This window comes from Rana temporaria, chromosome 5 (genome assembly GCF_905171775.1).
Source record: "Rana temporaria chromosome 5, aRanTem1.1, whole genome shotgun sequence".
Lineage (NCBI taxonomy): Eukaryota > Metazoa > Chordata > Amphibia > Anura > Ranidae > Rana > Rana temporaria.
In genome coordinates this window covers 425918821-425931426 of record NC_053493.1, presented here as the reverse complement: position 1 = coordinate 425931426, position 12606 = coordinate 425918821, and the positions used below count along the sequence as shown (strand labels likewise).

The 12606-nt window shown below is 49.0% G+C and overlaps 1 protein-coding gene across 2 annotated transcripts in view; it reads right to left on the bottom strand.

Moving 5' to 3' along the window:
- Positions 1-12606, bottom strand: part of LOC120941730 (serine/arginine repetitive matrix protein 1-like) — a 137463-nt gene that overhangs the window by 19967 nt on the left and 104890 nt on the right. For both annotated transcript variants that reach the window (XM_040355353.1, XM_040355354.1), the window contains 2 exons: positions 10828-10908; positions 4380-4460 (listed from right to left, as the gene is read on the bottom strand). In XM_040355353.1, coding sequence (XP_040211287.1) covers positions 4380-4460; positions 10828-10908 — 162 coding nt within the window. The remainder of the gene's footprint in view (positions 1-4379; positions 4461-10827; positions 10909-12606) is intronic.

Genomic DNA, 12606 nt, shown 5'->3' with positions numbered 1-12606 from the left:
TCCACACTCTTCTCCTGTACATAGTGCCCACTGCCATACTCCTCTCCTGTACCTAGTGCCCACTGTCATACCCTCCACACTCTTCTCCTGTACATAGTGCCCACTGTCATACTCCTCTCATGTACATAGTGCCCACTGTCATACCCTCCACACTCTTCTCCTGTGCATAGTTCCCTCTGTCATACTCCTCTCCTGCACTTAGTGCCCACTGTCATACCCTCCACACTCTTCTCCTGTACATAGTTCCCTCTGTCATACTCCTCTCCTGTACATAGTGCCCACTGTCATACCATCCACACTCTTCTCCTGTACATAGTGCCCACTGTCATACCCTCCACACTCTTCTCCTGTACATAGTGCCCACTGTCATACCATCCACACTCTTCTCCTGTACATAGTGCCCACTGTCATACCCTCCACACTCTTCTCCTGTACATAGTGCCCACTGTCATACCATCCACACTCTTCTCCTGTACATAGTGCCCACTGCCATCTCCCAATACGCTGCGCCCGTGCAGATCTCTGTGGATCTGCCCCTAAGTCTCTAACCCAGAAAAAGCAGATATTAGATATGTTCCGTGTTTTCTTCTGAAATTGTTTCCCAATGTTTCCTTTCTCAGGGATTCCAGCCTCGAATCCCCCTCCCCCTCCTCCCCCTCCCCCACCTCTCCTCAGGATTCTGTTTAGACTGAGAACACCCAACCCCCTTTCCTATGATAATAATGAATCTAATTTCCTGCCGATAAATCAGCTTCTTGCACAACTATCAGTCGTTATGATGAATATTGTTTAGCGTCAAACAGGCTTCACCCGCCGCCGGTTGTTTACTCCAATCCAGATGTGGCGCTTCATGAAACAGCTGGACGCAATCACCGAAAACGCCTTCCAGGAAACAGAAAATATACAAAAACAAATCTGCACGGCGGTCTGGAAAGTCCTGCGGGAGAGCGTTCAAAGAACTATTCCGATAGAAGAAGAGGAGAGAGATGGTGGAAGTATCGGGAGATATGGACAGTCTGGAGGATGGGGGGGAAAGGATGGACAACCTTCAATTACGTGAAGAAGGTTCAGGAGGGCAGAAATTTCAATAAGAAGCAAAGATCAAGAACACGGATCAAGATCTACACTCAGTAAAATAAAAAAATTGGACAGACTCGATGGACAACTTGGTCCATCTTCTGCATTCACCCTCCTATATTTCTGTATTACTGCCCCTACCACAACCTTCACAACCCCTCTCCTGTTTATACTGCCCACTGTTATACCCTCCACACTCCTCTCCTGTACATAGTGCCCACTGTCATACTCCTCTCCTGTACATAGTGCCCACTGTCATACCTTCCACACTCCTCTCCTGTACATAGTGCCCACTGTCATACCCTCCACACTCTTCTCCTGTACATAGTGCCCACTGTCATACCTCCACACTCCTCTCCTGTACATAGTGCCCACTGTCATACCCTCCACACTCTTCTCCTGTACATAGTGTCTACTGTCATACTCCTCTCCTGTACCTGGTGCCCACTGTCATACCCTTCACACTCTTCTCCTGTACATAGTGCCCACTGTCATACCCTCCACACTCTTCTCCTGTACATAGTGTCTACTGTCATACTCCTCTCCTGTACATAGTGCCCACTGTCATACCTTCCACACTCTTCTCCTGTACATAGTGCCCACTGTCATACCCTTCACACTCTTCTCCTGTACATAGTGCCCACTGTCATACCCTCCACACTCCTCTCCTGTACATAGTGTCTACTGTCATACTCCTCTCCTGTACATAGTGCCCACTGTCATACCCTTCACACTCTTCTCCTGTACATAGTGCCCACTGTCATACCCTCTACTAGGGATGAGCTTCGAGTTCGAGTCGAACTCATGTTCGACTCGAACATTGCCTGTTCTCCTGTTCGGCGAACAACGAACAATTAGGGGTGTTCGCGGCAAATTCGAAAAGCCGCGGAACACACTGTTAAAGTCTATGGGAGAAATCTAAAGTGTTCATTTTAAAGGCTAATATGCAAGTTATTGTCCTAAAAAGTGTTTGGGGACCCGGGTCCTGCCCCAGGGGAGTGTTTGGGGACCCGGGTCCTGCCCCAGGGGACATGTATCAGTGCAAAAAAAAGTTTTAACAACGGCCGTTTTTTCGGGAGCAGTGAATTTAATAATGCTAAAAGTGAAACAATAAAAGTGAAATATTCCTTTAAATTTCGTACCTGGGGGGGGGTGTAAAGTAGGCATGTGAAATAGCGCATGTTTCCCGTACATAGAACTGTCCCTGCACAAATTGTCATTTCTGAAAGAAAAAAAGGCATTTAAAACCGGACTTGCGGCTCTATTGAATTGTCGGCTTTGGCAATTACAGAGATGATTCATTCATAAAGATAAAAAAAATGTGTGGGGGTCCCCCCAAATTAAATTACCAGGCCCTTCAGGTCCGGAATAGATATTAAGGGGAACCCCGCCGTAAAAAAAAAATGACGTAGGGTTCCCCGCAAATATCCATACCAGACCCTGAAAGACCGGGCTTTCCCAGTGACGTACAAGGGTGCGTCAGAGGGGGCGGGGTCATGTGACGGGTGGCCGCTTCCCCTATATAAGTAATGTCACAGTTCCAGCGCGTCATTCCGCTGGGCTGTGTCCAGCGGAGAGTGGAGCTTGCCTGCTGCGCTCTGGACGGATGGATCTTCTGCATCGCTGGATAGAAGACCACGTTGGAGCGGGGGGCCGGGCCGAGAGTGGATTCACATCGCTTGATTTTTATTTTTTTTTATTAATAAAGGATTTTTTTCTACGGTGTCTGTGTGTTTTTTTTTTTAACTATTTACACTTCCTTTGTGAAATGGTAGGGGTACAGTGTACCCCATTACCAATTCACATGGGAGGGGCAGGATCTGGGGGTCCCCTTTGTTAAAGGGGTCTTCCAGATTCTGATAAGCCCCCCGCCCGCAGACCCCCACAACCACCGGGCAAGGGTTGTGGGGATGAGGCCCTTGTCCCCATCAACATCCTCCCCATATAGAGGGCATGTAGCCTGGTACGGTTCAGGAGAGGGGGGGGCCGCACTCTGTCCCCCCCTCTTTTCTGCAGCCGGCCAGGTTAACATGCTCGGATAACGGGTCTGGTTATGGATATTTAGGGGGAACTCCACGCCATTTTTTTTTATTTGGGGTGGAGTTCTTCTTAAAATCCACACCAGACCTGAAGGGCCTGGTATGGATATTTGCGGGGAACCCTACGTCATTTTTTTTACGGCGGGGTTCCCCTTAATATCCATTCCAGACCTGAAGGGCCTGGTAATGGAATTTGGGGGGACCCCCACACATTTTTTTTTCTTTATGAATGAATCATCTCTGTAATTGCCAGAGCCGACAATTCATTAGAGCCGCAAAGCCGGTTTTAAATGGCTTTTTTTCTTTCAGAAATGACACTTTGTGCAGGGACAGTTCTATGTACGGGAAACATGCGCTTTTTCACATGCTGACTTTACACCCCCCCCCCCCCAGGTACGAAATTTAAAGTAATATTACACTTTTATTGTGTTTCACTTTTAGCATTATTAAATTCACTGCTCCTGAAAAAACGTCCGTTTTATAGTGCCCACTGTCATTCCCTCCACACTCTTCTTCTGTACATAGTGCCCACTGTCATACTCCTCTCCTGTACATAGTGCCCACTGTCATACCCTCCACACTCTTCTCCTATACATAGTTCCCTCTGTCATACTCCTCTCCTGTACATAGTGCCCACTGTCATACCCTGCACACTCCTCTCCTGACATAGTGCCCACTGTCATACTCCTCTCCTGTACATAGTGCCCACTGTCATACCCTCCAAACTCTTCTCCTGTACATAGTTCCCACTGTCATGCTCTCCACACTCTTCTCCTGTACAATGTGCCCACTGTCATACTCCTCTCCTGTACACAGTGCCCACTGTCATACCCTCCACACTCTTCTGTACATAGTGCTCACTGTCATACTCCTCTCCTGTACATATTGCCCACTGTTATACCCTCCACACTCTTCTGCTGTACATAGTGCCCACTGTCATGCCCTCCACACTCTTCTCCTGTACATAGTGCCCACTGTCATACTCCTCTCCTGTACATAGTGCCCACTGTCATACCCTCCACACTCTTCTCCTGTACATAGTTCCCTCTGTCATACTCCTCTCCTGTACATAGTGCCCACTGTCATACCCTCCACACTCCTCTCCTGACATAGTGCCCCCTGTCATACTCCTCTCCTGTACATAGTGCCCACCGTCATAAACTAAAATGCTTCCTCTACATTGTTTGTAAATGTTCCAACATTGCCTATTCTGAAATAGGGAAACATTTGACAGCATTAATTTAAATGTTTTATGACACCTACCGACGGAGGAACAGACATGAGAGAAAACATGTTACTGCGGGGCTCTTCTGATTCTTTTAATTTTCGTCTAGATGGTCTGTCCTGAAATAGACACCGTATCATGGCATTATTTCACCTCAGAGTCATTAGAAAATGAAAACAACTGGGGCAACAGTACCAGGAGAGAATTACTGTGTGCAGTACCCAGAGCGTCAAATTATAATCAGCATTACAACTCTCCACTCTTCTCTCATGTACATAGTGCCCACTGTCATACCCTTCACACTCCGTTCCTGTACATAGTGCCCACTGTCATACCCTTCACACTCCGTTCCTGTACATAGTGCCCACCATCATACCCTCCACTCTCCTCTCCTGTACATACTGCTCACTGTCATACCCTCCACACTCCTCTCCTATACATACTGCCCATAGGATCTTCTGGTAGCAAGTTGGAGCCCTATATAATTGAAGAGTGAAAATGAATGAAACAATCACGTCTGCAGACAGAGGAAAGAAGGTTGCAAAGCAACCTCAGAGTCATTAGAAAATTAAAACAGCTGGGACAACAGTACCAGGAGCAAATTACTGGGTGCAGTTACATTACAACCCTCCACTCTTCGCTCCTTTACATAGTGCCCACTGTCTTACCCTCCACACTTCTCTCCCATACATACTACCAACTGTCATACCAGCCACACTCCTCTCCTGTACATAGTGCCCACTGTCATACCCTCCACTCTTCTCTCCTGTACATAGTGCCCACTGTCATACCCTCCACTCTTCTCTCCTGTACATAGTGCCCACTGTCATACCCTCCACTCTTCTCTCCTGTACATAGTGCCCACTGTCTTACCCTCCACACTCCTCTCCTGTACAAACCACCCACTCTCATACCCTCAACACTACTCTCTCGTACATTATGCCCACTGTCATACCCTCCACACTCCTCTCCTATACATACTGCCAATAGGATCTTCTGCTAGCAAGTTGGGGCCCTTTATAATTGAAGAGTGAAAATGATTAAAACAATCACGTCTGCAGACAGAGGAAAGAAGGTTGCAAAGCAACCTCAGAGTCATTAGAAAATTAAAACAGCTGGGACAACAGTACCAGGAGCAAATTACTGGGTGCAGTTACATTACAACCCTCCACTCTTCGCTCCTTTACATAGTGCCCACTGTCTTACCCTCCACACTTCTCTCCCATACATACTACCCACTGTCATACCCTCCACTCTTCTCTCCTGTACATAGTGCCCACTGTCATACCCTCCACTCTTCTCTCCTGTACATAGTGCCCACTGTCATACCCTCCACTCTTCTCTCCTTTACATACTGCCCACTGTCTTACCCTCCACACTTCTCTCTCATACATACTGCCAACTGCCATACCCTCCACTCTTCTCTCCTGTACATAGTGCCCACTGTCATACCCTCCACTCTTCTCTCCTGTACATAGTGCCCACTGTCATACCCTCCACTCTTCTCTCCTGTACATAGTGCCCACGGTCATACCCTCCACTCTTCTCTCCTGTACATAGTGCCCACTGTCATACCCTCCACTCTTCTCTCCTGTACATAGTGCCCACTGTCTTACCCTCCACTCTCCTGTACAAACCACCCACTCTCATACCCTCAACACTACTCTCCCGTACATACTGCCCACGGTCATACCCTCCACACTCCTCTCCTATACATACTGCCCACTGTCTTACCCTCCACACTCCTCTCCTGTAAATAGTGCCCACTGTCATACCCTCCACTCTTCTCTCCTGTAAATAGTGCCCACTGTCTTACCCTCCACTCTTCTCTCCTGTACATAGTGCCCACTGTCATACCCTCCACTCTTCTCTCCTGTAAATAGTGCCCACTGTCATACCCTCCACTCTTCTCTCCTGTAAATAGTGGCCACTGTCATACCCTCCACTCTTCTCTCCTGTACATAGTGCCCACTGTCTTACCCTCCACACTCCTCTCCTGTACATACCACCCACTGTCATACCCTCAACACTACTCTCCCGTACATACTGCCCACTGTCATACCCTCCACACTCCTCTCCTATACATACTGCCCACTGTCATACCCTCCACTCTCCACTCCTATACATACTGCCCATAGGATCTTCTGCTAGCAAGTTGGGGCCCTTTATAATTGAAGAGTGAAAATTAATGAAACAATCACGTCTGCAGACAGAGCAAAGCAACCTCAGAGTCATTAGAAAATGAAAACAGCTGGGACAACAGTACCAGGAGCGAATTACTGGGTGCAGTTACATTACAACCCTCCAATCTTCTCTTCTTTACATACTGCCCACTGTCATACCCTCCACACTCCTCTCCTGTACATAGTGCCCACTGTCTTACCCTCCACACTTTTCTCCCATACTTACCGCCAACTGTCATACCCGCCACACTCCTCTCCTGTACATAGTGCCCACTGTCATACCCTCCACACTCCTCTCCTGTACATAGTGCCCACTGTCATACCCTCCACACTTCTCTCCTGTACATAGTGCCCACTGTCATACCGTCCACTCTTCTCTCCTGTACATAGTGCCCACTGTCATACCATCCACTCTTCTCTCCTGTACATAGTGCCCACTGTCTTACCCTCCACACTCCTCTCCTGTACATACCACCCACTGTCATACCCTCCACACTCCTCTCCTGTACATAGTGCCCACTGTCATACCCTCCACTCTTCTCTCCTGTACATAGTGCCCACTGTCTTACCCTCCACACTCCTCTCCTGTACCAGGAGCGCTCTGTGCGCTCCTGGCACAGTGACTGATAGATCTGGGAATGCACCTGATTGGTACTTGGGAGTTTTGCCGGCCCTTTAAGGGCATTACAATCCCCTTAAAGGGCTGGCGGGAGCCAGTGCCAAGGGGTTAAATGTCTTGGATATATAGTTGTCTGTTAGCAGTGTCCTTATTTAACTGGGCAGAGCAAAGGGTGGACAACTGCCCTTCCACCAATCCTAATTCGGGTACAGTCTCCGGTACTGTAGGATGAGCTGAGTGATTCTTTACACCTCTGCTGGAGAAGTGATGGTCCTGCGGCAGGATGATGACGAAGGGAACTGTGAGAATCTTTGGACGGTAAAGTGCAGCTGCGAACACTCAGAGTAATGATCTGTGGTGCAGCAGTGTAGATGAGCGTGCCGAATGTGCCGCTGAGTCTCTGTGCAGCCAGGTGCAGAACAGCAACATCCAACCATCCTCTGGTCATCCTCCGGTCATTCCATGAGCAGTGCCAGGGGAAAGGAACTTCAAGATCAGCTTTGGTGCCCACTGTCATACCCTCCACACTTCTCTCCTGTACATAGTGCCCACTGTCATACCCTCCACACTTCTCTCCTGTACATACTGCCCACTGTCATACCCTCCACACTCCTCTCCTGTACATAGTGCCCACTGTCATACCCTCCACACTTCTCTCCTGTACATACTGCCCACTGTCATACCCTCCACACTCCTCTCCTGTACATAGTGCCCACTGTCATGCCCTCCACACTCCTCTCCTGTACATAGTGCCCACTGTCATACCCTCCACACTCCTCTCCTGTACATACTGCCCACTGTCATGCCCTTCACATTTCTCTCCTGTACATACTGCCCACTGTCATATCCTCCACACTCCTCTCCTGTACATACTGCCCACTGTCATACCCTTCACACTCCTCTCCTGTACATAGTGCCCACTGTCATACCCTCCACACTTCTCTGCTGTATATACTGCCCACTGTCTTACCTCCACACGTGTCTCCTGTACATAGTGCCCACTGTCATACCCTCCACACTCCTCTCCTGTACATAGTGCCCACTGTCATACCCTCCACACTTCTCTCCTGTACATACTGCCCACTGTCATGCCCTCCACACTCCTCTTCTGTACATACTGCCCACTGTCATACCCTCCACACTCCTCTACTGTACATACCGCCCACTGTCATACCCTCCACACTCCTCTCCTGTACATAGTGCCCACTGTCATACCCTCCACACTCCTCTCCTGTACATAGTGCCCACTGTCATACCCTCCACACTCCTCTCCTGTACATACCGCCCACTGTCATACCCTCCACACTCCTCTTCTGTACATACTGCTCACTGTCATACCCTCCACACTTCTCTCCTGTACATACTGCCCACTGTCATATCCTCCACACTCCTCTCCTGTACATAGTGCCCACTGTCATGCCCTCCACACTTCTCTCCTGTACATACTGCCCACTGTCATACCCTCCACACTCCTCTTCTGTACATAGTGCCCACTGTCATACCCTCCACACTCCTCTCCTGTACATACTGCCCACTGCCATACCCTCCACACTCCTCTCTGGTACATACTGCTCACTGTTATACCTTCCACACTCCTCTCCTGTATATACTGCCCACTGTCATACCCTCCACACTTCTCTCCTGTACATAGTGCCCACTGTCATGCCCTCCACACTCCTCTCCTGTATATACTGCCCACTGTCATACCCTCCACACTCCTCTCCTGTACATAGTGCCCACTGTCATACCTTCCACACTCCTCTCCTGTACATAGTGCCCACTGTCATACCCTCCACACGCCTCTCCTGTACATACTGCCCACTGTCTTGTAGTCTTGTAGTCTCCTGTACATAGTGCCCACTATCATACCCTCCACTCTTCTCTCCTGTACATAGTGCCCACTGTCATACCCTCCACACTTCTCTCCTATACATACTGCCCATAGGATCTTCTGCTAGCAAGTTGGGGCCCTTTATAATGAAGAGTGAAAGTGAATAAAACAATCACGTCCGCAGAAAAAACAAAGAAGGTTTCAAAGTGAAGTTCCCTTAACACCCTTGTGTGCAATAGTGCCCACAGTGCTGTGTCGAGAGCGCGCGCTCTGTGCGCTCCTGGCACAGTGACTGACGGATCTGGGAATGCTCCTGATCGGTACTTGGGAGTTTTGCCGGCCCTTTAAGGGGCATTACAATCCCCTTAAAGGGCTGGCGGGAGCCAGTGCCAAGGGGTTAAATGTCTTGGATATATAGTTGTCTGTTAGCAGTGTCCATATTTAACTGGGTAAAGCAAAGGGTGGACAACTGCCCTTCCACCAATCCTAATTCGGGTACTGTCTCTGGTACTGTAGGATGAGCTGAGTGATTCTTTACACCTCTGCTGGAGAAGTGATGGTCCTGCGGCAGGCTGTTAGTGCGCTGAGCGCCATACCGGCTGATGACGAAGGGAACTGTGAGAATCTCTGGACGGTAAAGTGCAGCTGCGAACACTCAGAGTAATGATCTGTGGTGCAGCAGTGTAGATGAGCGTGCCGAATGTGCCGCTGAGTCTCCGTGCAGCCAGGTGCAGAACAGCAACATCCAACCATCCTCTGTGATGTCACTGGGCCCCGGCCCCGCCAGTTGCAGTCAAATTTAAGGGGTAGATTCAGGTAGGGGAGCGCAATGATACGGCGGCGCAGCGTATCGTATTTACGCTACGCCGCCGTAACTTACAGGAGCAAGTGCTGTATTCACAAAGCACTTGCTCCGTAAGTCGCGGTGGCGTAGCGTAAATGGGGCCGGCGTAAGCGCGCGTAATTTAAATGTGGAAGGGGGGCGTGTTTTATGCTAATGTGTGATGACCTGACGTGATTGACGTGTTTTACAAACGGCGCATGCGCCGTCCGTGTACATATCCCAGAGTGCATTGCTCTCAAGTACGGCGCAACAACGTATTGGTTTCGACGTGAACGTAAATTACTTCCAGCCCTATTCGCAAACGACTTACGCAAACGACGTAAAAAATTCAAATGCGGGAACGACGTCCATACTTAACATTGGCTGCGCCTCCTAATAGCAGGAACAACCTTACGCCGGAAAAGCCTAAAGTAAACGACGTAAATAAATTGCGCCGGGCGTACGTACGTTTGTGAATCGACGTATCTAGGTAATTAGCATATTCTACGCCGACAACAACGGAAGCGCCCCTAGCGGCCAGCGTCAGAATACACCCTAATATACGACGGCGTAAGAGACTTATGCCAGTCGTATCTTAGGCTAATGTCGGCGTATCTTGCTTTCTGAATACAGAAAGAAGATACACCGGCGCAGCTTTGAATTTACGCGCCGTATCTATGGATACGCCGGCGTAAATTCTCTGTGAATCTACCCCTTTGGGATTTGTAGTTCAAAAAGGGCCTCTAAAACACAAGGAGGGTGGGCTGTAAGACTACAAGTCCCAAGATCCTCTGCTCTCTGACAGGAAGAATGGCTTCCCCCTCTAGAGACAGGAAGTGATGTAATGGTCGAGATCCTGGTCATTTAGAGGGAACTAAATAGTCTGTGGTTCATTTTGGGAATGTCCCCGGGATTCCATTTTGCAGTAGTTAGGATCCGGCTACACTAGTAATAATATAAATATAATATGACCTACAGTGTATATATATATATATATATATATAATGCATATACATTCATGATCACCTACCGACTTAGTTTTCCTTTCTAATCCATCCGGGCCTGAGACTCGCAGTTTCTTGGAGCGCTTTGGTTTTGTGTCTCTTGACGTCTGAAATACATAGAAAAGGAGTACATTGCTGCAGCTCAAAGGCATAAGAGAGAGAAAACAACACGGTCATTCCATGAGCAGTGCCAGGGGAAAGGAACTTTACCCAGAGCATCCAATCAAGATCAGCTTTAGTGCCCACTGTCATACCCTCCACACTCCTCTCCTGTACATACTGCCCACTGTCATAATCTCCACACTCCTCTCCTGTACATAGTGCCCACTGTCATGCCCTTCACATTTCTCTCCTGTACATAGTGCCCACTGTCATACCCTCTACACTCCTCTACTGTACATACCGCCCACTGTCATACCCTCTACACTCCTCTCCTGTACATAGTGCCCACTGTCATGCCCTCCACACTCCTCTTCTGTACATACTGCCCACTGTCATACCCTCCACACTCCTCTACTGTACATACTGCCCACTGTCATACCCTCCACACTTCTCTCCTGTATATACTGCCCACTGTCTTACCTCCACACGCCTCTCCTGTACATAGTGCCCACTGTCATACCCTCTACACTCCTCTCCTGTACATAGTGCCCACTGTCATGCCCTCCACACTCCTCTTCTGTACATACTGCCCACTGTCATACCCTCCACACTCCTCTACTGTACATACTGCCCACTGTCTTACCTCCACACGCCTCTCCTGTACATAATGCCCACTGTCATACCCTCCACACTCCTCTCCTGTACATAGTGCCCACTGTCATACTCTCAACACTACTCTCCTGTACATAGTGCCCACTGTCATACCCTCCACATTTCTCTCCTGTATATACTGCAAACTGTCTTACCTCCACACGCCTCTCCTGTACATACTGCCCACTGTCATACCCTCCACACACCTCTCCTGTACATACCGCCCACTGTCATACCCTCCACACACCTCTCCTGTACATACTGCCCAATGTAATACCCTCCACAGTTCTCTCCTTTACATACTGCCCACTGTCTTACCCTCCACACTCCTCTCCTTTACATACTGCCCACACTCATATCCTCCACACTCCTCTCCTGTACATAGTGCCCACTGTCATACCCTCCACACTCCTCTCTGGTACATACTGCTCACTGTTATACCCTCCACACTCCTCTCCTGTATATACTGCCCACTGTCATACCCTCCACACTCCTCTCCTGTACATAGTGCCCACTGTCATGCCCTCCACACTTCTCTCCTGTACATACCGCCCACTGTCATACCCTCCACACTCCTCTCTGGTACATACTGCTCACTGTTATACCTTCCACACTCCTCTCCTGTATATACTGCCCACTGTCATACCCTCCACACTCCTCTCCTGTACATACCGCGCACTGTCATACCCTCCACATTTCTCTCCTTTACATACTGCCCACTGTCATACCCTCCACACTCCTCTCTGGTACATACTGCCCACTGCCATATCCTCCACACTCCTCTCCTGTACATACCACTCACTGTCATACCCTCCACACTCCTCTCATGTACACACTTCCCAATGTCATACCCTTCACACTCCTCTCCTGTACATACTGCCCCACTGTCATACCCTCCACACTCATCTCCTGTACATAGTGCCCACTGTCATACCCTCCACACTGTTCTCCTGTACATACTGCTCACTGCCATATTCTCCACACTCCTCTCTTGTACTTCCCAACATCATACACTCCTCTCCTGTACATAGTGCCCACTGTCATACCCTCCA